The 27,273-nt window shown below is 46.6% G+C and overlaps 1 protein-coding gene across 1 annotated transcript in view; it reads left to right on the top strand.

The window, feature by feature from the left end:
* Positions 1-27,273, top strand: part of LOC146193454 (uncharacterized) — a 127,172-nt gene that overhangs the window by 46,761 nt on the left and 53,138 nt on the right. Inside the window, exons 18-26 of the mRNA XM_084600555.1 lie at positions 1,739-1,870; positions 8,365-8,524; positions 15,095-15,317; positions 17,275-17,376; positions 20,626-20,828; positions 21,051-21,145; positions 24,487-24,704; positions 24,796-24,919; positions 25,213-25,366. Coding sequence (XP_084456681.1) covers positions 1,739-1,870; positions 8,365-8,524; positions 15,095-15,317; positions 17,275-17,376; positions 20,626-20,828; positions 21,051-21,145; positions 24,487-24,704; positions 24,796-24,919; positions 25,213-25,366 — 1,411 coding nt within the window. The remainder of the gene's footprint in view (positions 1-1,738; positions 1,871-8,364; positions 8,525-15,094; positions 15,318-17,274; positions 17,377-20,625; positions 20,829-21,050; positions 21,146-24,486; positions 24,705-24,795; positions 24,920-25,212; positions 25,367-27,273) is intronic.

Here is a 27,273-nt window from a genome sequence, read left to right as displayed (position 1 = left end):
CGAGTGAGTACGGTAGCCCTCAGAGAGAAGAAGCAGAAGATGATAACAGACTTTTTTGCTAAATAAATGTTTTTCGTGCCCTCCGGGCATCAAACGCCTTCATTTTTGCTCACTTTCATTAGTTCGAATTTTGGTTAATTCGAACTGGCCTGGCGGCCCCGTGGAATTTGAATTAACGAGCTTTTACTGTAATGCATAGCATGCTCATCTAGCTATAGAACATCGACCCTTGGAAGGAGGAGGCTATGTAATAAGGGCTCCCGACTCCTCAGCTGGGGGATAGGGGTGCGACTTTGGCGGCGAACATTTGCACCTGCCGAGATAGTAGCTGAGAGATCGTGTGCAGCGCATGTTTCGGACAAAGCCATACCAGGGCGTCTGCTGTGGGAGGCGGCGAGAGCATGCGGTAATTACCAGGCGCTTCACAACTTATAACTAGAAAGCGGGCGGCTGTACACGTTGGGTCCTCCCCATGTGCGTCGCATGCCTTCCCTTGGCCTCTTCCATGAGAGGTGCCGGGAGAAACCACTCACGTTGCCGGCTGGATCCAGAAGCCTCTTGTCGTCTTCGCGAAAATCTGCACAGACATCTCGGTGGCGCACCCATTGCTATTTCTGCTTCCCTTGTGGATAGGTGTCTACCTCCTCTTTCTTGTTGCCCTGATGCTCAGTGGGGTGGTGGCGGTGAGCCATAGAGTGAAGGAAAGGGAAAACCGGGTTCCCATGGTACCTAAGAAGAGTTTCTACAGAAAGATGTCTCTAGCAAGGGACTCTCGGCAGACAGTACATTGGATGACGGCAGTCGCGAAAACTCCGAATCCAAAACCACTTCCAGGGCACGCATGGGGGGGGGGGGGGTGTATACACCTGCTTAAACATTATAAACAGCTCAGCCTGCAATTGTTCATTTCAAAAAATGTTTGTTGTTATCATGGTGTGATCGAATTTATTTTGTGATAGTGGATGGTGACAGGCAGTCGTGGTGAGATAAAATGAACATGCTGAACCACAGTGGGACACATAGAAGCATGCCGGTCAAGCCACTGCTGTGGGCACTTCTGTTAGGGGCGCCCAGCGTCTTGGCACTCTGCAAGTTTGCCAACAGCATTATCGATGGAAACCCTTTTCAAAAAATAAACGTGCCGTGTTGTCAGTGCACATCACCTTGGCACAGTGCCAAGGTTTATGCTATGGACTGCGGCACTGGATAATTGTAGAATGGGGTTACCCCTAAACGATGGGGTCACCCTTTTCTAAAGCTTGCTGATGACAGTGCAAAAGTGCGGGATGCACTATGGAAAGTGAGCTCCATTTTTTGAAGTAAATTTTCAATAACAGTGAAGAATGTGTTAAAATATACCCAGTATCGTTGCATAAGTAAAATACAGTAGTAAAGAAGGATGTGCTCATTCAAGAAGGTTCCATCAGAAGCCAAGTTCAGGGGACTTTGTTTTTGGCAGTGTCCCCACAGATTACAACTTCTACACTATCTTTTGTGTAGGAAAGTCTCTGTCATGGTCGCAAAGAATGTGGCAGATTTTACTTTGTCACGTGTTGTCTTGTGACTTAGTGCAATAATGGCCCTATCTTTCTGTTCTTGCTACCATGCAGCAAGAATCCTGAATGATGCCCTTGTATTGTGTGGCAGAATCTCCATTTTTGCTATATGTGCAAAGGTTCTTGCGCAGAATTCATCCTGTGGACTCGGCAACTCCCATTCATTTTCTCTTGTATTGCAGATGGGCCGCTGTTTGACTGCTCTGGTCAGGACGGGGCGACGACTGGTCAGCGTATGCTGGCCCACCTCGAGGAGCTGTACATCTTGCACCGTCTGCTGGGGCACGCTTGTGGCATGGCAATAGCCAAACGAGGTGAGCTATCAAGCTTTAGCATCATGTGGCTGTGTATTGAGGATCAGGTGTTTCAGTATGTGAATGGCACTTTATCTGAGTTGTACTCCACATTGTGGGTGGTTCCATAGGGCGCAGCTGGGCACATTACCAGAGAAAGTAATCCAGGGAGTTATTGGGGAAAGTTGAATGGCCAGATGAGATTGGATCAGGTTAGTTAGAGATCGTTGACCTAGAATAGACATAGCTAAGCTGCTGCTGGGGAATATTGTACGGTGTGTCAGAGGAACAGAACAGGTGGTCCTGTAGCATGGGACTACCGTTTCTTTTACAATAAGACAACTAGCTGGACTCCATAATGACGATATTGGCTGTTTTTTTTTTTTATAGCAGCAGCGGGACTGCACTGGTATATAGGTATGAGCCTGGCCCAGAGGAAAGGGAACTACCAAAAATGCCGTATTTATTTGTGTAATGAACCCACCCGCTGACTTGTTTTTTTTTGTGTGTATAATTTACTTGTTGGTAATGCATCCCTCAGTGCCACATCGTCATTGTAGCCATTCATAGCTCTGAACTTGGAAATGCGCTGATGACATCACAGCATGTTTTTCTTTTTGGCAATATTCTTGGAAGCCTGTCGTTCAGCATGTCAGGTTTATCTCATGGCAATGGTCCGGTGCCCTCCTGTACTAGAAAATAATTGTGTTTGATACAGCAAACTCTTGTTAATATGGCTTTCAAAGAACCATAAGAAATGTTAAAATTGCCTAAAAGCCCGCGTATAATACAGACCTGCATAATACAGAGGTGTAATTTCAGGGTAGTGAAAACGGGAAAAAAGTTTTCAACCGCGTGTAATGCAAGTGAAGAAAGATAAACAAAAGTATTTATTTTCACTACGTTTCACAGTTTCTCCACAAGGCGTATATGCATTCGCATCTGACGCCACCCTGCTTCAGGCGTCATGAATGTCTTCATGTGCCACGACTTTCCTTCTCGCGCTGACACGTTTGATCACGATCGTGAGGAGAAAAGCAGTTCCCATTCACCCCGGCAATCACGGAAATCGCATGGTTTTCCCGTTGGTGCAAACCAGAAGGCGGCCTTCAAGTCGGATGTGAGACAGGAACGCACGAGCTGCCAGTTAGCATTAGCCGTGCTCACACCTTTTTGCGCTAGCATCGGGCGCAAGCGCTCGTCGGGTGCGCACTATAAGGGTTTTCGGTGCTTCTGCGATCCTCGTTGTCTGCTGTAGTATGTGCCGAGAGTTCCTTGCTAGAGATATCTTTCCGTTGAAACTCATCTTGGATACTTCTAAACACATTTGTTATCCCACATTTCTCGAAAGTGCAACCCTGGGAATGCTAGTTAGCTTCCGTGATTCGCCTGTAGGGCATGGCTGAAGAGGCCCTTGAAAGACCCGTGCAAAGCGCTGTTTTTCCATTCCTAGGTGCGAAGTTCGATGTCACGTGTGTGTCGCAAACACCGTGATCATGCGATGGTCGCAAGGGATGCCTTGTAAGCATGGGGAAACTTCATGTTATGGCTAGAACATTTCAGTGATTACTGGCTGCGCAGGTCGTTCGTATGTCGACACAATCCTTTGTCCGAATTAAGCATTGTGAGCCTACCCACATCTTAATTAGCGATCGTCTGACACTTTGGACTTACATGATTGTTGGCTAAGACTGCACTCCAAGTTTGAATTGTTCGAATTTGTGGAGTAATGGGGCTTGAATTCATGAGGTTTTATTGTAGCAGCGAACGCCTTTTGAAGCCATGCCTTGTTTCGAGCAGAGTGCTTGCTTCTGTCGGCCTTCGTAATGGGGTCTGTTTTCACCGCCCGCTGTACCTCAGTGGAGTCGCCTATTCTACCACTGTTCTTCTTGCTGCCGCGTTGCACGCAAAGAAACAAAGCAAAAAAAGAAAAACATAAATATTGGGAACAGCTTCTTGAAGAACTGAAGCCGATTCGATTAAATGCGAGCCACAGTAGCGACAGAACGTAGTTCTCGCATCAGCACGACCACGGCTAGGCCTACTGGGTACTCTCTGCAATGCACGTGAAAAGCACGGCAAACACAGTGGAACAGACAGTCGAAGCAATCACGCTAAAAGAAGAAAAAAAAAAGCACTCCGTTGGCAAGGAGCGACGGAAGTGATGTTGTACCGAAAACGAAAGCTGCTAGAAAAATAATATAGCCTCGATCCAGCGTCAGTTTAGCTGAGGAACGGCACGCAAGGCCGGCACCGGTTTTGAGACTATCAAAGGAAAAAGTAAACAAACAAGATGGCGGCGACACCGCTCAAAATGTGGGGCAGTTGGCCCGGCTGACACTTGGAATGTCCGAAAAATCGAATAGCCGTTCTTAGAGTGTCCGAAATTTCGAGCAGCGTAATACATTGGCTTTATAAGGTATGTCCTGGGGCCGAGAAAAAGTGAATAATGAAACATGTCCGAAAATTTGGGTGTCCGAAAAATCGGTCGTCGGCTGTACTAAGATCCTGAATTATCAGTCACTGCTGTTTTCGTTTAGCTCAAAAGGGACATTATTGATAATTTCTGGCACTCCATGGACTCTAAGAACAAAAATTTATTCAGTTAAAATTCACGCTGCCCAATGCAGTGAGCTTTTCTCTGTAAATTGCATATGCTTTATGTTCAGAACATAAATTTATTTGCAATACTGTTAAGCCTTGCGGGCTGTTATGGAGTGGGAAAAACATTTGAAATATGTTTACAGAAAAACATTTCCAGCCTCTGCTGAAACATTCTGATTGGCACTTCGGAAACATTTTGGAATCGAGTTTGTTTCAGTAACAATGGTTCGAATGAGATGAAAATTTGAATGTACCATCCCTTGTAGTACAGTTGAACCCGGATATATCAATTTTTGGTTATATCGAACTCACGGAATATCCCCTTGAAAATCCCATGTAAAAGTATAGGAAAGCCACGTCATATATCGAACTAAATTTCACCGGTCGTTCGATATATCGAACTTTGCACTACGCACTGGAAAGTGTGCCTTCCCCAAAGACGATCGCACCACCCTCGACCGTTTGCCGCGTGACGTTTTCAAGCCACGCGCGGAAGGAATGAAAGGGGACAGTTCGACGACGGCTAGTCTAAGGCAGCGCCGTGCCCATTCTCCAAAGGCGCGCACATCTGCGGTTATCGTTTCTGCACGCCAGACGTGACGTTTGCAAGCCATGCGCATGAATGAGCCAGAGAGGACCGGTGGGAGCCAGAGGGGGAAAATGTGATAGAGCAAGGGTGTGCCCATCCTTTTGCCGAGCTATCTCTCTCCTTCCTCTCTCCCGGCCTTTGTTCGCAGAAGCACGCGCTACGCATGCGCCGTTTTCAGACAGAACGTTGGACGCTTTCTCCAGCGTGTTGCGAACCCTCTGAGCGCGGCTGCTGACGTGGCTATGGCGCCTGCCATGGAGGAAGGAAAAAACTGCGCCTGCTGAAGCGGCAGATCTCTCTCTTTTTTTTTTTTTGCGAGAGTCATTCATTTTTTTTTTTGCGAGAGTCATGGCGGCTGCGGACGTTAAGAAGCGGCAGTTTTTTTCTTTTTTTTTTCTTTTTTTTGCGGGAGTTGTTTATCCTTGCATGTATGAATCAACGAAAGCACACGGTTAGCTGCAATCATGACACTGGCTTTTAGCATTTTTCGCTTCAAACAGCATTTAGCTATTGCGCTTTCCAATGGTTTTGTGGCATTGGACTACGCCCGCCCCAAGCAGGGCGTGGTAAATCGAACCAGGCTTGTGCAATCAAGCCATCACGGGCACTCTGCCAAGTTCGCTCCCCGCCACCGCAGGAGCTATCAAAAGATAAACAGCCACGGCGTTATCGCTACGCAGCATCTTAGCACGCTGCCAAGAAATGAACTGTGAATGAGAAAGCCGAAACGGAGTGGTGCGCACCATTGACATGCATGCGAAAACACTCACGTGTTCTGCCCCGGGGACACAGAAACCTTGTTTCGAGCTGCCGCGGTGGCTCGAGCGGCGAGAGGGACACAGTTCCAACAAGTTGAAAATTTTCGCTCTGTCTCTGAGATTGCTCAATCGTGCTTTAACACTTTTTTTTTTCTTTTTTTTTTTTTTAAATTCTCGGGTGCAAAAGTGGAGGGTAGGTTGATTACGCGACAAATACGGTATCGTTTTTTCGCATCGTAAGTGCCGTCACAAGCCGATTTCTGTATATCGAATTATTTCGTGATCCCCTCCGAGTTCGATATATCCGGGTTCGACTGTATAAGGCTGTATGGCGTAAGGGTGACGCATTTCTTGTTCATTTGAATTTGCGTGGTGTTTTCAAAGCGGTGCTTAATAGTTGCAGTTTCTTGTACACATCGCATAATTTAACTTGCTCATTTATCACAGAATTGACTGCCTGGAAACTGTTGACTTTGCAGCCCAGTTTGGTAAACTGATAACTACGCAGCGAGAATCCACTGTGTGTGTTAGCTCCAGTGGTGGGGGGAGGGGGATCGAACTTGGCAGAGTGCCAGCGGCTTTGACAGAGGACTTGCTCGGTTGGTCCGGTTGCTAAGTGCTTTCTCTTTACAGTAAAAGCTCGTTAATTGGAGCTTGACGGGACCGGGAAAAAAGTTCGAATTATTCGATGTTCAAATTATCGAATGGCCTCGAAAAAACTGACAAGAACCTTATGTATTACAGTAAATATACCGTATTTAGTTAGTTGAGTAACGAACTCGCTCGCATAATGAACCCACCCAGCCCCGATTTGTGCCTACGAATCTGAAAAAAAAAAATAAATAAAGGCGTCGGTCGTTAGCGCGTCCCTTCTTTCGCGCTGTTATGGTCGACAACACATTTCTTGGCAGTGAGCTAAGAGGCTGCGCAGGCGTGTTTATCTTTTGACTTTAGCTCCAGCAGGGGGGGAGGAAGCGAACTTGGCAAAGTGCCAGCACTTATCTGATTGTGCAAGCCTCGTTTTCAGTACGTTTGCTTTATCATGCTATGAGGGATTGGGGCGGGTGCCGTCTACTGCCACTCCAATCATCGGAACGAACAGTGCTAAAAGCCAGCGTCATGATCGTGCTTCCGTTGATGACTGATGGGTAGAAGGATGGATGACTACAGCAAAAAAAAAAAAGTAACCCATAGTTTTCGTCCCAGATCATAGCCTTTTATGGGCGTTGACTGGGATCGCGCCGATAGTACTTATCCCTATTTCCAAATTAACAGGGTTGGAATTAATGAGTATCTAGTTGCGAGCTACGGAGGTTGAGCAGAAGGGAGAGCAGGCAGCCGCAGCCATGCGCTGACCTTGCCGCAGCCGCCGTCCCCTCCCTCCAACACCGCCGGCCGCCGCGCCAGTCATGGCGCCATATAAGTTTTACCCACTCTTCCATGGTTTTACCTGGTCCCATCTTCTGTCCCCGTTTTGGACGTGCGCAGCCTCTAATTATGCCTTTCGATCGCGGAGGTGTTTCTTTACTTTTTTTTTGCCGCATGATGTGCGCCAAGCCGCCCAGACGCGGCGGCGTGTAGTTCGAATTATTCGTAGCAGAACTGACTCGCGTTCGAATTAATGGGCTTTTTTATACACAGATCTCTATGGAGCTTGGCCGGACCAAGTAGTGTAGTTCGAATGATCCGAAAATTCGAATCATCGAGGTTCGAATTAACGAGCTTTCACTGTATCATGCAGCAATTGGCATGGGTGCTGTCCGCTACCACAAAACCATTGAAAAATTTGATAGCAGCAAGCACCTTTTTTGAAGCGAAGGATGCTAAAAGCCAGCATATGATTGCGGCTGATTGATGATTGATAACTGGGATGGAAGACTCGTAAAAAAGTAAAACTGAATTTTTCCCGCGTATTGAATCGTCCTATCAAACTCGCGTGGATTTTTCATGGGGGGAAAAAACATGGCTTCATTATGAGAGTAAATAGGGTATTTCCGGTTAGCACTTTGTCGTTCCGACTGACGCATCCCAAAGCGGGTTTTGTATGCACACAATGGATGGTGCGGCAGTCATCATATTTTGTTTCGCTCGCAGATTCCAGATCGCCGGGAAAATTGGCACGTGAAAGGGCAAATCTAAAATGTGATGTGCCAGCTTTAGTTCTCATTCGATTGTCAAGGTGGCTGCTGGTACATGCACACTATGCTCGAGGACTTCGTTAAATTGCGAAAAAAAGAAAATACGTAGTTTTCAATGGGGCAGGGATCGGGAAATAAAAAAAAAATTGTTACATCGCTAATTTCATTACATTGAAGTTTGTTATATCAAGGTTCGACTCTTCCAGCCAGAAGTCCTGAAGAGGTGCTCTTGATGTGCAGACACGTGTAGGGGTCTGCTAACACAACCATGAAATGAGGAAGCAAAACTTAGCGTGAAGGCGTGGACAGCTTCTAACTCTATTGCACTTATTGCACTGCTGATGCATAATGAGGTGTCTGTGTGAGCTGCCTGTCCCACCGGAGAGTGTGTTGTCCTTCGGTTTCTAGATGCGGCCTCTTGTGCAGAGCTGGTGACGCTGTGGCACGACGTGGCGGGCCTGCTGTCTGGTCACCTGTCGGTGCTGCTCTTCCTGCTGCAGTCTGGGGTGCTGCCAGACCACCGAGTGGGCGAGGGCGCCCTGGCCTACCCCTACACCGCCCTCCACAGCTGGTGTCAGGAGGCCAGGTCTGGCGCATGTTTGCATCAGCTCTGCTTTGTGCAGTGCATTTCTTTCTTTATCAGTGTTGGCAGGGAACTGTTCAGGTTTTGCATGGCATGACCAGCTGCTGAGTAGACATTCGTGTGGTAAGGGTCAATCTGGATGTATGGCAGCCCTTCATGTGGCAAGTGCATCGATGTGAAGAGGTTCCTTACAGCCCTGAAGCTACCTTTGTGGAGACGTGTTTGATAACATTGTGTCACAGCTTCTGTTGTGGAAGTTGATCCTTATATAATGAACTTGCGACACAGACTGTCTGTTAGCTACTGCAGAATTAATTTCTCCTGTGCCGTCAGCTCATCTGTATGGCAGAGGCAGCAGTCTTCGCTCCTTTCACTTTTAGAATGTCGCGCTACATGGCACCGAGTTCATGCACAAAAGCAGTGGAAAATAAGACACAGCAAAGAACACATGGGACAAGCATTGCCTGCCCACAAAGCCACGCAGTTGCTCGCATGATTATCGCGCTGATAGCTCTTGCGTATTGCCAGCATGTACATTGGAGAGCTCCGTTGACGCAAAGCCAAGAGTTCCTTGCCTGGTCCAAGTGTGGCAAACGAGAATGGGAATTAACATGCAGAAAGTGTGAAGTGGGCCCAGCACTTTGTCCTAGCCTGGCCATGGGGGTAGCAGTGTCGTGTGAGCTGCAACAGAGGTCGTGTTAGGTGCTACCTCAGTCTTGCTATTACCGGGATTGCGGAATGTTTCGCCATGTTTATAACTAATGGCCTACATTCATCTCATAATTTGGTTTCTGTCTTGCATGGGCTTTGCATGTAATGAAAACCTGGGTGTAGTGAAGAACCACAGCCCCCTGTTTTAATCCGTTTCATTATATCCTGGTTTAAATTTATATGATAGTACTAGGTAGCTTCTCTGATGGGGCAAGCCTTTCTCTATTCTCAGAGCATGCGACAGCTGAATCGGTATCTTGCACGAGCAACAGGCTTCCATTTTTGACCTTGTGCGCGTAACCTCCTTCCTGTTAGCAGTTTTAATTTGAAAAGCGGAAGTAAATTTGAAGCTGATGTACCCTGATCATTCTTTTTCTCCCAACTTACTTAGCCTTATAGTTGGATGAAGTGAACAAAATTTGCTAATTGAAATTGAAAAGGAGGCAAGGAGCCTAAATGGGTCATACTGCTTCAAGAAATTTTTGAACTCCCTCACACCAAACAGACATCATAAGAGGGGACATGGGTCTTAAACCTAATTTTATTTACCAACCAAAAAAATGTTCAGTTTTTTTCAACTGATTTCAAATTTGCAAATGTTTTCCTTCTGGGGCAATTAGTTTGAGCGCTATTAGCAATGTATTTTAAAACTACTGCTGTTGTCTGCCCAAACTATAGAGGAAAAAATGCTCATCAGAAATTTATTTGTAATATACAGGTGGATACTACAAAGTGTAAGGAATGCAATGTTGGAAGCAGTTTTCAGATTGAGTGAATATTAGAGATTAAGCAGCTCGTTGAACTTTGCACTCACAGCCATGGGAACTATATAACTATATAAGAATTCCAAGATAAAAAACATGGAAAGTGAAAGTAAAAATGTGATTCCAACATTGCATGCATTACACTTTCAGCATCGCAGTACAAAAAGAATTACCGTATAAACGCGTGTAAGGGCCGCACTTTTTTTTCCAGACTCGAGGGCCAATTTTCGGGCTGCGGCCCTTGCACGGAATATACGAAAAAAAAATTTTTTTTTCTACTAAAAACACACCAATCAGGGAACGAGCAGTACGGCATTTATTCTAGGCTCAATCTTCACTCGTGGAGTCTTCCGACTCCGAGCTGTTGCTGTGCTCTGATGCATGGTCATTCCACAAGAAATCGTCTTCAGTCCCATCTAAACTGTTGGATATTCCGGTCACCTTAAAACTGCGGGATACAATGTCCGCAGACACGGAGTTCCATGCGGACACAATCCACCCAAGCACAGTTGCGAGCGGTGCCCTCTTGAGTCGTCCGGTCGGCGTCTCTTCGTGATCGTCGCTTGCCATCCACTCTCTGTACTGTCTTCGGAATTCTACCTTAAAAGGGCGATTAATGCTCACATCCAGGGGTTGCAGCATTCCGGTGAGGCCACCCGGAATCACGGCCATGTCTGTGCCGATACTGCGCAGGCGTTCTTTAACCCTATCACGTCAAGTGACCGCGGAAGCTGTCCAAGACGAGGAGCGACCGTTTGGCCAACATGGCGCCTGGGCGATTTTGCCATACGCTTTTAACCCAGTCGAGTACAAGCTCATCGTCCATCCAGCCCTTTTCTTGGGCTCGAACTACTACTCCCTTGGGGAAAGCGTCTTTAGGAACCCTTTTCCTTTTTAACACAACATAAGGGGGCAGCTTTCGCCCGTCCGCGGTGACGCACAGCATAACTGTGCACCGTTGACGCTCCGCGCCGGTTGTCCGCACGACGACTCTTCGTCCCTTTCACGTCAACTGTGCAGTTCTCGGGAGAGTCGTACCACACGGGGGTCTGATCGGCGTTCGCTATCTGTGACAATATGTAGTTGTGCTCATGGCGCAGACCGATTACATATTTTTGAAAGCTGAGCACCTTGTCAGTATAGTCCTGCGGCAGCCGCTGGCACAGCGTGGTCCTTCGCCGAAGGGACAGGCCCTTTCTCTTTAAAAATCTTCGCATCCAGCCTGCACTAGCTTTGAAGTCGTCGCGCGGTATGCCTTTCGCACGCGCCAAGGCTTGCGCTTTCACCCGCAACATGTCCGTGGTTAACGCGTAGCCGTTGTTCCGCACTTCCATGGCGTAGCAGAGCAGCTCGTTCGCCAGTCCCGGAAACTTGCACGGTTTGCCTCGGAAGGCGCGCTTTTTGCAACTTGAGTTCTTCAGTACATCTTTTTGTAGGCACCATCGTCGGACGCACTTCTCGTCCACGTCAAATTTTCTGCCCGCCGCACGCTTGCCGTGTTCAAGAGCAAACTCCACTACTTTCAGTTTAAAGCCGGCTGTGTAGCTATTCAGGTACTTGCCCATCGTGCTAAAGTTGCTACGCTGGGCGCAAGTTCATGAACAAAAGCAGACAGCGCACGAAAGCCACAACTAGAACAAACTGCCACGCTACAACTCGCGTGCCCTTGACAGCCACAATAAAATGGAGCTGGTGATACTGATGCCGATATGGATAGTGGTCGCGAGGGAGAAAAAGTTGACGATGATGATGACCCGCGGCCTCGGGCGTCATCTGTAGGCAGCACGTGGAAGCTCCTGTGCGCATGCATTGCGAAGGCTATTCCCGCGTGGGTCGTGGAAAGTTTGGGTGCGGCCCTTACAAGGATATTTTTTTTTTAAATATTTTCTTCGGAAAAACGGTGCGGCCCATACACGGGTGCGGCCCTTACACGCGTTTATACGGTATAGCTCCAGCTAAGTTGCTGAGATACAGTCGAACCTCGTTATAACGAACATGGATACAGCGAATTATCGGATATAATGAAGTAAAAGCAAAGTTTGGTTGGCTGTGCTTTATTTCTATGGGAGTTCTATCTGTATAACGAAATGAAAAACTGAAAATTTGACACCAAATCGGTTATAACGAAGCATATTTCGTATTCACACGACTCAAAATCCGCAAAGAAGCAAAAAAAAAAAATTCAAAACGCTAAATTTCGGTTTTATCAATCGCCTCCACCTAAAATGTGTTTGAATCACCCGCGCTTTCGCACGCCACGCCATCTAGGGACCGCGAATGAATCTAGCATCAACGGCTGCCTGGCATGTGACCGGCACGTGATCGAACCACCGCCCGCGTCGCCTCCACCTAAAATGTGTTTGAATCACCCGCGCTTTCGCACGCCACGCCATCTAGGGACCGCGAGTGAATCTAGCATCAACGGCTGCCTGGCATGTGACCTGCACGTGATCGAGCCACCGCCCGTGTGCCCCTGCCCCTACTTTTTGCCGACCTGCGCGTGTGCTCACTTTCCTCGAGGTCGTGCCGTCGTCTTGCAGCATGGCGGCGCCAAAACGCAAAGCAGTTTCTCTTGAAACAAAAATAAAAATATTCAGGGCGGTCGACAGCGGACGCAAGAAAAAAGAGATTGCCGCAGACTTCGGCGTTGCGCCTAGCACTCTGTCAACCATACTGAGCGCAAGGCAGAAGATAGAAAACGTGCACTCTGCAGGCGCCGTGAAGAACGACAGGAAGCGCGTCAGGTATTGTCACCACCAGTATGTTGAAGATGCCTTGTTCGCGTGGTTCAAGGACGTTAGAGCGCGCAACCTGCCTGTGTCTGGTGCCGTGCTTCAAATGAAGGCAAGAAGTCTCGCTTGCGTCTTAGGCCACGATGACTTCTTTGCAAGCAGTGGCTGGCTGCAGCGATTTAAAGACCACCACCTGATTGTTTGCCACACCTTGTCGGGCGAAGAAGCAGCTGTCGATGTAGAGAACTGCGAGAAGTGGGCAGAAAGCTTCCGCATGCAACTGGATGGCTACGAGATGCGCGATGTCTACAACGTGGACGAGGCTGCGCTTTTTTTTAAGCTGCTTCCGGAAAGGTCACTCGTTGCGAAGAACGAACTGTACCGAGGAGGAAAGAAAAGCAAAGACCGCGTCACCGTTGTTGTTTGTGTCAACATGGATGGTTCAGATAAAAGGCTGCGAACTGTTATTGGTAAATCTGCTCGCCCCAGGTGCCTGCGCAACGCCCGTAATGTCCAAGCTTACTATCGCTCGAACAAAAAGGCGCAGATGACGTCGTCACTCTTTGAAGCATGGCTGAAGGCCTTCGACAAAGACATGGCAGAGCAGCGCAGGAAGGTGCTCCTTATATTGGAAACTGCTCTGCCCATAAGGTGTCTGTACCACTTGAAGTGGTCCACCTAGTTTTTTTGCCGCCAAACTCGACCTCAGTGCTGCAGCCATTAGACAGGGGCATCATTCGCTCACTAAAATGCTGCTACCGAAAGCGATTGGTTACGCAGCTCGTATTTGACATAGACAGGGGCATATCAACGGCCATAAACCTCTAAACTACGCTGGACATGCTGTACGGTGCATGGAACGAAGTGGCACAGTCGACAATAAGAAATTGCTTTGTTGATGCTGGCCTAGCCCCATCCACCAGCGAGACTGAGCCCAACGTCGCCCACGATTCTGAAGGTGAAGCGGACAATTTCGACGAGACGACATGGCGTCAACTGGTGGTTCCGAATGTTACGTTCGAGGACTTTATTGCTGCCAATGACAACTTGGCTGTGGCGCCCGAATTGACCGACCAAGAAATTGTCGATCAGCTGCTTCCTACAGATGATGCTACGAGCAGCGATGAGGGTGAAGAAGAAGGCGAAGAGCGAGCTCTCAGCAGCACCGAGGCCGCCGATATGGCGAGGAAATTGAGAAGGTACCTTGAGAACCTACCTGTGTCCAAATCAGCTGACATTGGGAAAGCGCTGCACAGTGTTGATTTCGTTGAGAAATTTATTCTATCGAATAGTGTGAAGTGCCGCCAAATGAAGATTACGTCGTTTTTTAAATAAATCAGTTCTGCGTGGCCTAAATCCCGATTTGTGTGCTTATTTTTGCTTGGCAGTGCAAAATGAAAGGTAAGGTTTCGCGTGCTTATACCACGCTTTAAAGAAAAAAAAATGCTTTTTTTTTTCAGCTCTGTGCTTTCCATTCTAGGGTAGCCTTTACTTGGGTTTATGAACAGAATTTTTTTTTGTAGGAATTTGTGTGTACTTTTACAACGAATATCGGATATAACGAACGAATTTCCGCGCAAAATGAGACTTCGTTATAACGAGGTTTGACTGTAGTTGCTTTGCAGTCGGCGAATATGATAAAAACGTCTGCTTCTGATTGAATCAGGCAAGTGCACCAAACTAATTCGGTATTAAAAAATACTAACAACAAAATGCCATTTCTGTGCGAAATGTAAGCTGCGAGGATTCTGCAGTTTAGCTGGGAGAAGCATCTACAGTGCACCTGTAATTGTGCAGTGCGCTGTACGAAGGCTTTCGCCTTAAAAAGAAATTGAGGGGACACACAAGCTCCGCCTCTGAGGATGTGATTAAACTGCGTTAACGGCTCCTTTCTGTGGCTCCTCCTGTTTATGCTTGTTCATGTACGTGCACTTTTCTACTAACCTTACTTATTAGCACTTTGATTGGTACTTCGGTTCTCTTACACATACTCATGGGAATACATTGGAGCCTGAGGTACCACGTTATCCGCTTTGTAGTATGAATATGCCTACGTGGACCAGGAGTAGCATATCTGACTCGTGATCCCAAGGTTCCGATTCCCTTCTAGCCCTGCCATCTAAAGGGAGCTACCAAAGTTGGTAGCTCTTCCGAACTTTTCTATCTCGTGCTCATTTTTCACATCAGGCAACCTATACTGATCAGACTGTGCCCCACCATGTTGCCTTACAGAGGCATGCTTCGTGATTTTTTGCTCACAACACCAGTGTCGAATTTTCTGCAAAACAGTGTCTTTAATTCTGTCACATTAAAGAGCTGACATTGCATTTGGGTTAATACAATAATGGTGGAGTGTGTCTGCACAGGAGTAACCTGGGCAGGAAACTGCTGGTGGATGTGTTAGTGGAAGCAGCCCTGGGAGACGCGGCTGACCCCAGCGGACCTGTGCGAGTTAGCTATCCCCCTCTGAGCATCCAGAAGGCCACCGATGTCTACCTCATGCGAGGTCTCAAGCCTTGGGCACCACATGTCATCACCTATTACCTCCTGCTGGACATCTCAGCCATCATCTTTCATGACTATCCAACGGTATGTGCCTTTTATTCTTGGTGAACCACTTTTTAATTATTTGTTAAAGTAAGGGCACTGCTTCTCTCATGCCCATCAGCTGTATTAATGACTGTTCTTTATTAGAACATGAAAAAGCAGGTTATGATTCTTCTCTTGCAGCTGCCTGCTCCATATTATTTGTGATGGTACCTAATGTATATTAGTGTTCTAATCTAATCTCCGCAATCAGTTTATAACCTGGTTATAACGAAATTGTAAAATGTCCGCAATTGTTTGCTACATGCAGGTATTTTTATATGCGGTGTTCGTGTGAAGACTCAAAAGGACAGTGCAGAACGAAAACCAGATTGATTGAAAATTGACTGCAAGGGAAACCACCTTGAAAGTGTTTATACTAAAATCAGAATTATTCGAAGTTATAGAAGTGTTGGAACCTTTCGCGATTGTGCTAAAGGCTCGCACGATGCGTCTGCGAGGAAGTGAAGAAGGGGGTGGAGGAGGAATCAGTCTGGTGAAGAGCACACATTCGTGGACTTGTGCCGCCATCGAGTGCGGTAAAAAGTAAACAAACAAGATGGCAGCAACACTGCTCAAAATGTGTGGCAGTTTGGCCCGGCTGACGCTTGAAATGTCTGAAAAATCGAATAGCCCTCCTTAGAGTGTGTGAAATTTTGAGCTGCGTAATACGACTTTATAAAGTATAGTCCTGGGGCCGGCAAAAAGTCCGAATAATCAAGCATGTCCGAAAAATTGGGTGTCCGAAAAATCGGTCGTCAACTGTACCATATATGTTCATGTAGAAGGCGTCCTCTTGTATAGCACGCGCCTCTCGCTTTCGGCCGCACAAAAAAAAAAACAACTGCACCTAGCTTTATAAAGTACTACAAGATGGCACCAGTTAATTTTTTCCACACCTCATCCGTTATCATTATCGTTGTCATAATGATGATTCTGCAGCTTCTTTTTTCTAGTTTTCACTGTGTCTTGCCCAGTGCCATCTTTGTTCTCTGGGGCTGCGTTCTGAATTGTGTGGAAATTGTTCGTAGAATCTGTCATGTTGTGTGTGCCATCTTGTGGCAGACCGCCTGCTTTTGAGCGCAAACAATAAGCAATGGGCAATTGCAGAGAGTCGTACACTGCAAGCTTCACTCTTCATGTGTCAAAATACGCTGAGGAATACGGTAAACAGAAGGCCAGGAGCAAGTTTGATGTCTGCAAAAAATGTGTTCGTTGCTGATGTATGCAAATGCAGGACCTCGCCAAGGCTACCCAAACCCGTAAGGCTTTCAATGGGAAGCATTGCAAAGTAATGCAGTCCAAGTGCAAGCGTTTTGCAGCTGCTCAATGTTTGCGCAACCAGCCCTCAAGACAGAATCGTGGCAATGCTACTCAGAGTGGATAACCGCAGACAACATGGAACAACTCCTACAGGGCGATAAAGCGAGCATCCCTCCAGCAAATGTGCACTTAAATTCTGCGCGCATGGCATTCGTTGTCAGCGGGCACCATGTCATAAAGAGCTTTGGAATCGCGAAGCTGTGAAACGGCATGGGTGGCACAGAGGACGACTAGCTTTGGGAGTATGCCAGTGAAGCGAGCTTGTTTGACAGCGATGAAATCGTCGATGAGCTGAGCTTGTCTGATGGCAATTAGTGCAAAAGTGGTGATGAATGATGAAATAAAATACTCGTATCTGTTGCCAGCTTTTTAATTATCTGACAGTAATTGCAGTGGCACCACAGTGTGTTTATGCGTAGCTATAGGGCTGATTTGTGTAACCTTGCACCTGAGAAAATTGATCAAAAGAGTGCGCCCTTTACACGAGTGTACAGTAATTTCTATAAATTAGTATACTGAGTCCAATTGAATCAAATTTGGCTAAGTTACCTAGGTTTGTTCTTAGTTCAGGCTGTGCTCCTCTTGCCACTTGTTGCGTGTTTTGCTCATAGCCCTCCCCGGCCTTGTGATGTTGCAGGTGAAGCAGAAACTGAAGTACTTCCCATCTGCATTCCACCTGGGCACCGATGTGCAGAGCCTGGTGGAAGGAATCTGGCATCTTGACCACGGCAACTACGAGGTGCGACAAATGGCAGGGGCATCTTAGACGAGCGGAAACTTGAGGTAGCTGCTAGGGATCCGTGATGGTCAAATGCCACCAAGACAAAACATATTGAGCAGACAAAAGAGAACCAGGCAAAAGTTTTTATTTTATTTTTTATGTGTTTCTCCTTTATGGTGCTCTGACATTGGCCATCTAGGAGGGGCTGCTGGGAAGGTCTGCAGCAAGTGCTTGGCACCTGTAACCTATTATCTGCACCTTAGTCTTGCTTGCTAAGCTTGTGAATGGTGGATCAGAGGTACTTTGCAGTCTATAATGTGCTCTCTGCTTACAGAATCCTCTGCCCAGTGTGCATTTCATGTTTCTTCGTTTTTACATTGATTTGTACAAAAGTTTCAAGCTTTGGCATTCAAACGTGAAAAAACTGTGAGGCTGCTTAGTGCATGCGTTGCCTCAAGTTCGAAAGCAAAACATTATCTTTGATGTTGTTGAATTTTAAAGTGCTAAACTACTACAGTGCCTGCAATAGGTAGAGTTTGATGCTGTGTGATACATGGATAATTATCTAGGATTGTAAATAAATACTGTATTTGCACGTAAATAATGTGCCCGTGAATATAACATGGCAATGACACCTCATGAAAAAGAAAAGAAATACAGTAAACCCTTGTTAATTCGACCTTCTGGGACCAGAAAGGGAATGTTCGAATTTACTGAAAGTTTGAATTATCAATGGCCTGAAGAACTGTCGAAAACCATTTGCATCACAGCAAATTTATCTGATCAACATCTGCATAATGGTTGTCTGATTTGAGATGAAACCCAAGTGCATCTAGATGATGGTTTTTCCCAGTTCCCTCAAGCGCTTCCTTTGCTTTGTGCATATTGTCAGGAACGTAGAAGAGTGCTTCAAAATCTTAAACGTTTTTGGTACCCTTTTTTGCAATGCGACGCAGTAGCAGTGGTGTTGAAACTGCGCATGTGGATGCATGAAGGAATATACGAGTAGGTGTTTGAACAGTGTGACGCCATTCCAAAATAAAACTAAATGACCAGTGATGTGCCAAGCATTGTCTGGAACAGCGCGACTGTCCATGAGTGCGCTTGATCGCATCTGCAGGATAGCTTAAAAGTGAAATAAAAACTATGGGACAGCTATATTTCAAAGATGACAAACTTTGATTGTTCTGCTTGCCGAGGTGTTTCATGCTTGCCAAGTCCTATGACCATTTGCCTCTTTTTACATTTCCAACCCTCCTCAAGTGCTTCAGTGCTTGCCATTTCTGAACGGTGCATGCTGGCCTCTTCCCAAGTTCATTGGCAGCTTTTGCCTAAGTGCAGTGGGGTCACCCAAAAGTTGTCTTCTGCTAATAGCTCGTGAGTCTAGTGGTGAAAGCTGTCGTAGCCATCTTGGGCAAGAATAGTAATCGCTGTTGAGAAAATTGTTCTCATTATATCAAGGCGAAAGCCTTTTATGGCTCATGACTCGCATGCGTGTCCATTCATGGGTCCGCAGCAGCTGTCACTCACCTTCAGACGGATTAGGATGGTTTCAGTGCTGATAGTTAATCAACCAATGAGATAGTAGTAGCTGTATGAACATTAGTTAATGATGATTAGTTAATTTGTCAATGATAATCAGGTAATAAGCTATTGATAATTTGTTTATTAGTGAAGGCTAGATAGGTAATTATCAGTTCATAAGCTTTGAGCCATCTTAAGCACACACTGCACGTGCGCAATGTCCTCGTGCACAAACATCAACCGTATACTAATTTTTTCAGCACTTTTTTTTCTTTTGCTTCATTGGAAGGTTCCATCCCCAAAGTAACAACTACCCAACTGGGAAACAGAAACACATCAGAACTGCCTAAAAATTTTCGCATGGTAGTCTCGTTATCTCACTGGTAGTCCGCATCTGCAAACGCTGATATTGTGGACACGACATATAGTTAGTATATTAACTGTATGCAACTGTATGGACGCTAAGACTACCGCGCCATTTAAGCTGAATGCGAAATAGGCCGTTAACTAAGATGAACAGATTTTGTTAAATCTCTAATTGAGAGTGCCAAAATGGCTTGAAATAGAATGAAAGGAATAAATAAACTAAATAAACCTGGTGACATCTACTGTAGATGCCAACAACCATTCTTGCTTATAGCATGACTGCTACAAGTATGGAGATGTCTTTGGTTGTGTCACTGTGGTTTTCTGTTTTCAACTCATTTCGAAAGCGAATCAAGCAAGATTCAAGAATAAAAGTAGCTTTAACCTGTTGAAAGAGAAAAAAAGTAGGCTTTAATTTGGTATGAACACAAATATATGTCAGTATGACACTGTGGCATAGTCATAAAACATGGCTCCAAACATATGAAATGTTAGTAGAACCAAAAGGATGCAGTATGGCACCACCGTCTCCTAAAACCTGACTTTCCTGATCAGTTTTAAATATAAATTCCTGGTTCAGTCGATAGTCCTTCCCTTGTTACTGCCACCAAGTGGTAAGATATACAGTAAAACCTTGTTCCAAGAGACACTCAAGGGACCCGAAAAAGGTGTCTCTTGTAACCAAGGTCTCTTGTAACCAAACATTCTTACCAAAGGTATGTGTGACAGTTTAGATTTCGTTACCTAAATTCTGTCTCGTATTGATGTCCTGTTTTGTTGCAATATGTTAGGAACCAAGAAGGAGTGCCTCCTCTTGACTGGGAAGTTTCAGGCACTGGCATCACATTCCAGTGGGACTGAAACAACAGAGACATTTTGACTTCCCAGTCAGGAGGAGGCACTCCTTCTCAGTTCCTGGCATATTGCAACAAAACAGGACACCGATATGAAACAGAATTTAGATAAGGAAATCATGTGCGATACGAGTTGGTACGAGTCAGCTGTGTTGCATGAGCTCACCTGGGTAATCGTGTCTCTTCTAAATGGTGAATAAGTTACTTTAGGGACCTGCAAAAGTTGCCCTTAGTAACAGAGTGTCTCTTGTAACCATGTCTCTTGTAACGAGATTGTACTTAGCGGAATTTGCCAATATTGTTACACTCGTTCCTGCCAGTAGACTATCCCTTTAACAAGGCGCAGCCAGAACCACCTGATCGCATGTAAGAGAGCCATTATGTCAGTCATAAGGCCCACTAGGAACAGCAGCGAGGTAATGCCAGGCAGCACACACGATGGCGAGTCGAAACTGGCTGTGGTGACGAACACTTTGCCTGGATAAGGGCCCAGGAATTTGACAACCAGCCTGGTGTGTTTCAGGAAGGTGTGGAGAACCTGCTGCGGGCGCAGCTGCTGGCCAGTGCTGGGCTGCGGCCGCTTGTGGATGCCCTGTGGGGCCCTGCGGTGCGCCTGCTGCTGCACTGCCAGCAGCCCCCGCTGGCCCTGCGCTGCCTCGACTACCTGCAGGGGGCATCCACGCCCGACCAGATGACCCTGCAGCTGGACGTGCTGCTGGCCAACTGGTAGGTTTTAGGTTGTGTGGATCTGGATTGATTTCGGCATGAAACTGCATAATACCAATGACTATCTGGTGCTGAGCTGCAATAGTCACTTTCGATGTAGTGCAGTGGAGTGTGCACAGCATGTTTTAAAAATATACTTACACTGTCGTTCTGTGCGTGCTATGTTTCCCCACAGAAAATTAGGAGGCCCTAGCCAATGCCACCTTGTTTGTCTGCTTGCAGTCGAGTCATCGATGCCCTCGAGCTGGTCCGCAAACACGGCCACCTGTCCAGCCTGGAGCAGCTGCTTGGATGCATTGTGACACTGGCCAGAAAATGTGAGTGGGGTAGAAAAAAAAAGCCTTTGTCCCTTTGGCATCCTCTCTTCCAAGGGCATTGGTTAATGCTGGCCACTGATCTCGAAAGGGCAGTGGGTGTGTGTGCGTGCTATTTTAGACTGTTAGGGCACAAACCTTTTTAGACTGATGATTGTTTTAGAAAGGGAGTGTCTGCAATCAGTGTCGGCAAAAAAATGCATGCACATAAGCTTTGTGGTGCGATATGGGCTGGTTAAATAATTGATAGGTTATTAAGTACATGATTAAGCTATGAAATTGATAGAAATCTTCGGGTGTAATGGAAACAGTAACAGTTGAGTGCAAGGTTAGAAAGTGATAATTATGATGGAGATAGCAAAATAATAACAGTGGTAATAATACTTAATGACAGATAGTAGGTATAATGATACCAGTTACAGATAGTGATGATGACAGATAATGATAGATATGGATAGCGATAGTAAGGATTTTTTGACAGGGACAGAGAGTGATGTGATGTCAGAGATGGTAGATATAGTGATACTGGTGACAGGTGGTGATAGTGATATTAGTAATACTTAGTGATATAGTAGTGATAGTTGCAGCTAGTTATAACGTCAGGGCAGTAGTGATATGTGATGATATAGTGGTAATTAGTGATAGTAAAAGGATGGCAATGGTAGTGGTGTTGAAATAGTGATAGTAATATGAAAGTGATATTGGTGTAATTGTGATTATAGTAGTGATAGGGGTAATAATAGTGATGATGATAGCAGTGGTAATCAGCAATAGCTAAAGGTCTTTCAAGGGAGTCAAGTTAAGGAGGGAGGCTACCCTTGAACACCAACTTTTTTATTTCTTGAGGTATTTGAATGAAATTTTCAGGGTGTGCTCATAGTACACACATTTGAAAAACTACCAAGTTTCATGGAGCTGGGCTCATCGGTTCTCAAGTTAGAGGAGTATATCAAGATAGTTTACATAGGTCCCTAGGGGCGGGCCTGGAGAATTTGCAAAATGTGCTAGCAGTGTGAAATTTGTTATGGTCATTCCTGGATAGTTTCCCCAGGGCAAGACAATTCCCTTTTTCCAAATTTCCTCTCTGAAAAATTTTAGTACAGCCCCAAATTTAGTGTTCAAATTTACACCTGACTTAACAATATTTTAATTGACTGCCCCTAATTACACATGAAATATTTTAAAAAAACGAATTGTCTTGCCCTCAGAATTTTACTTAGGTATATAACAAAAAAAACCTCGTGAAAATCCAATAAGCGGTTCTTGAGCTATGACTTTCCCTAGCAGCCACACCGTGCAAAAAATTGATTCTGAGAAAACGGCTCTCAAAGGTTGAGAGAACAATAACTATTTTGTTTCTCAAGTTATCATGATGAAATTTTCAAGACAGGCTCATGACATTAACAAATGAAAAACCACCAAGTTTAATAGAATTGTGCACGCTAGTTCTCAAGTTACAGAAGCATATCAAACTGGTTCGAAAAGGTCCTTTATATCAAGCCTGGAGAAATTGTGAAAGGCACTGGCATTGTGCAATTTGTCATGCTGATTCCTAGATAGGTTCCTCAGGGCAAGACAAAGCCCTTTTTCTAAATTTTCTTGCTGAAAAATAGCATAGAATTGGATTTTTTGTTATCAGTTAGACCTATGTTGATTAACTAAATTAATTATGACAAGTTCCAGACATATTTTGAATACATGGGCTTGCCTTGCCCTCAAAAATTTATTCAGGTACAGTCGAGCCCACTTATAACGGCCCCACTTAAGACGGACACTCGCAATTATCACGAACAAGTCCGGTGTGACTGTCAAAATATACATTAGGGCTATGGCGCTCCGTCGATCTCGGCTACAGCGAACATCTGTGCGACTAGCCGATCGGCTACAGCGAACGCCTTGGTGCCGCGGACCACTTTCCACATGCTGAGATCCGTCGATCCTGTGCTCTGCAAGCCGCGACAATCGGCATTCCCGATTCCCCCGCGGCATTTCGCCCTAGCATGATGGGCTGTGCAGACGCAGCAAGCGGTTTCCCGGTTTATCTATCGCGGCATCTCGCCGGAGGAACGAGGAGCGGCCCAAACGCGACAAGCGACTTCCCGGGTTATCTTCCGTAGCATAAGCGCCGAAACGAAAAAGAAAAGCTAGCCAAGTCTGCACTGAATGCGTGTCGCACCTAGAGGCATCGTGAGCGACCACGCAACGTTTAACACGTTGCATGAAACCGTTCAGAGGGCACGACGAGAGATCGTAAATCCGGCGATCGCAAAAATGGCGAAAGGCGAACAGAACGTACGAAGTACAAAGACAGCCAACAACGACAGCAAGCAAAGAGCCGTAGCAGACGACGCGGGGAGGCGGAGACCGACGCGTCAGCGGCCGCAGCAGCCAATAGTAGTCGCCCGATCCCCACGTTCTCGCGGAGCGCGCGCTTTGCCCAATCGCAGCCTTGAATTCGAGCGCGGGAAATTTGAAAGTCGCCACGAGGCTCTCAATCGGTAGCAAGCCACGCCTCGACCGCGCTGCCGTCGCAGCCGCCGAGGGTGGCAGAAGAAAACGCAAGAATTCACAAACAAAACAAGACCAAGATGGCGGCGCTCAGTTCGGCGGGAGAGGAATGGCGCGCGCGCGAAGTTTGGGAATTTTCAGTGCTTGCTCACTGCTCCGCGGCTGCCGCCGCTTGCTAAATAATTATGAGTATTTCTACGGCAAGTTGGGCATTGATAATTTCAGAAATGGTAGTTTATAAGACATACTACCGGAATATATAATCTTCCAAAAATCGACTGTTTCGCGATTTTTCGGTTTTCAAAGGTCGCGTCCCCCCTTAAAGGCGCCAAGAAGCAGTACTGCGTGTCATTGGCATGTTTTACATCAAGTACTTTGGTTTTTTTCGGCTTTGGGTTGTCTGAGTATTACAGAGTCCTCATAATTCTTGGAAGCCATGTAAACCTTGCAGTTGTGCCAACAGGGGTGAATTCCAGTCGCTATTAATGCCGAACAGCCAAGTGCAAGCTTAACCCTTAAGTGAGGTGTGGTTCCTTGCTGTTCTTGGCCCTCACTGGATCGCGTTACATTTTTCCAGTGGCGGTCTCTCGCACCGCTCCATCATTGAGCAATGTATGTCTTGGGGTTGCGCTGAAAAGAGAAAACAGTGTGCTGTATGGGTCACAGAAGGTGTTCTTTTATGCCATTGGTGGAATGTTGACTGCTGTGTAAACCTTTATTGGTGCTGCCTGTGGTCACCGGGAAGCAAGTGTGATGTTTTCCCGATGGAGGAATGTGCATCACTCTTTGTACTTTTCTTCATCTTATCTTTATTTTCCCCCTGTTATGCTGTGCAGCGAAAGTGCGGGAAGCACATGACCAGCTGGAGCTGCTGCTGCAAGTGCCGCTCACTCCCGCTGAGGAAGAGCAGCTGGTCAGCTTCTTCTGCGAGCTGGCCGACCCCACCTGGATGTGTCATGTGGTGCTGCACTTCCTGCAGTGCGGACGTCCCCACGCTGTCCTGCCACTGACCAGCTGCCTCCAGGAGCTGTTCCAGGAGGGGAGGACGCAGCGGGTGAGCTTCAGTGGTGGTGGCAGGCTTGTTGCAGCTTGAAGTGCAGAGGGCATCTTCCCCTCACCTTTTCTTCTCCCGATGTGTCGTTCAGGCGTATCCTATCGAGGTGCGGCAGAAAGTGTCTGGCACGTTGGAGCTCGTGCAGAGCTTCATGCGGCTGATGCCACTGCCGGCATCACAGTTGAATGCAGCCGCACGCAGACGCAACCAGTCAGGTGAGGGCTGGTGATGAACTGCTGTTCTTTCTCAGTCTATTCTTAGGGCCGGACTCCCAAGTCATTTTTGCAAGCAGTAGAAGTTTAACATGTGCAGTGAATGGGCTCCAGCACGGAACGCTTGCTCTTATTATATCAAACAAAAAGGAAAGTAAGCTGGCGCAGGTGGGCAGCGCAGTTTATGACCCACCCTTTGTATCAGCGACGCTTCTTCCCTCCTCACGAGGAAACTGCTTTAGAGGGACTGTGAGGTATGAGACACTTACAGGGGTGTTCACTCCTCCCGCTGCTAGGTGTACCGGTGCAGTACCTGGGGACGGTGCCCACCCGTGTGCCTCACAGAGGCACCACTCCCAGGCTGTCAACACGGATGGCTGCTGTGAGGGCCACCATGGATGCTGTAGAGGCCTCAAAGCCCCCCATGATGCCCTCCACTCCTGCTGACAGGTGTGTGCCTCTGCTTGAGTGTATGTTTATGTGCTTGCAGGCATCCATTCTGAGGCTGGCAATCGGTCTTTGAGAGTGGATGCAGGGCTAGAAATTAAAGCGGGATCTACTTGTAGGATTAGAGTGAGAAATTGTCAAAGTTGCCTCTTGTCAGAAAGGTATGCACTTTACCACGTTTTCTTATTATTGCGCATGTGTAAAGATAAGATAGCTTAAAATAAGCACAAAATAACCAAGTTCAACAGAAGCATCTCATCAGCGCGAACTAAGGCTTCGTTCCCTACTGCTCCTTCTTCAGGTTGGGCTTTCAGAGTTTGCATTGCTGAAAGGAAGTGTGCCTGACTATAAAAGATGTCATAACAAAAATGCCAGAGATTTTACCATGATTTCATAATAGGCCACTCTACAAAGACTCGCAGTCAGCTCTAAGCTCTTTCTCTACACACGTGATTATGACCATCTTGGTCTCGTTGGAAAGGGCAGCTGTTCTTCACTTTGAATGCACGTTAGGCCTAGCTTCATTGGGCTAGTACCATGCATATCCCACTGGTGCCTGAACCCGGCAGGTGATCATTGTCACGAGAAGCGCACTGTTCGTGACCCCTTACACGTTGGCTTGCACCCAGTGTGCCTGCATCCCATTCTAGCTTTTGCACAGCATAATGTTTTGTCCTTTCTGATGCAAACGCTGAGCTCACAAGCCGAATTTGCCTCACTTGGGCATTGTGTGTCCATGGTACCAGGCAGAGTCTAGTGCGCAGGATGACGTGGCCGTAATTATTAACGCGATAGTGTTAAGGGCCCAGTGTCGCAGAAAAGTCGGTGTCGTCGGTGGCAGCCGCTGTCCCGTGTTGTCCGGTGTTGGTCGTGAGTGAAAAATACCAGAAGCATTAATAAATAAAAATGAGTTGGAAAAATCGCCGACCTGAGGAATCGACCGTGGGCCTCTGGGGTGCAAGACGAGCATGCTAACCACTCCGCCACGCCAGCTAGATGGTTTGAAATGGATAATGGCGTGTCTATTGTGGTGTTGTCTCAGAAATGTCCCTAAGAGAAGTGTATTGTGGCATATAATAATAATTATGACCATGTAAATTACAGAATTGCAGAATACGCAGTTAAGCGAGTGGCAAATTACTTTTCCGCTGTACTTTCTCTTCGCTTGGCGTGCACGTAGCGCCATCATGCATGTGGCGCACGGAATAAGATAGACAGGGCATGGCCTCCGAGATCTTCATCGCGCCGGCTCTGATCGGCAACGATGTTGCCGACGAACTACGACTGCAACTTGAGGCCCGCGCGTTTCGGCAAGGTGGCTGGCAGCACTTCTACGTCCCAGAAGGATTAATAAATAAAAATGAGTATAGCAAGTTGCTCTATGTAGGAATTCGAAACGGAGCTTCCCTTCTCAGTGCACGGCTCAGCTGCATTGAAGCGAAGGAAAGCTTGTACGCGCGAACTGGAGCCAAAAGGTTCTCTCGCAGAGGCCGCTTGAGGAAGCGATGACGTCACCGCTAGGACTTGAAGCGTCAGAACATAAGCTCACTCTTGAGAGATGTGTAATAAAAGCGGTTGCGTCTGCCAGTGCCGGGCGCACTACGATGTCTCTTGTGCGCACGAACTGTAGCGAAAAGTTTATACTACTCGCACGTTTCAGGACAAGTAATTACCAAACAGTCATGCTTTGGACAAGTTAACGAGGGTTGTATCATGTGAACTACGTCTTTGTGTCACTCAAAAGTGCGACAAGCAAATGAGTAGACGGTGCGAACGGGGCGCGATAACGCTATCGCGTTCCATTCTTGAAGGCGTCCTCCAAATTTTTTTTCTCACTTTTGCGTTATTTTTTTAATCGAATTACTAGCTGCCAAGTTAGTTTGCAGCCCTTACTCAAGGGGGTAACTTCA

Source organism: Amblyomma maculatum, chromosome 4 (genome assembly GCF_055883805.1).
Source record: "Amblyomma maculatum isolate TAMU_Amacu chromosome 4, ASM5588380v1, whole genome shotgun sequence".
Lineage (NCBI taxonomy): Eukaryota > Metazoa > Arthropoda > Arachnida > Ixodida > Ixodidae > Amblyomma > Amblyomma maculatum.
This window is presented reverse-complemented; position numbering and strand designations above follow the sequence as displayed.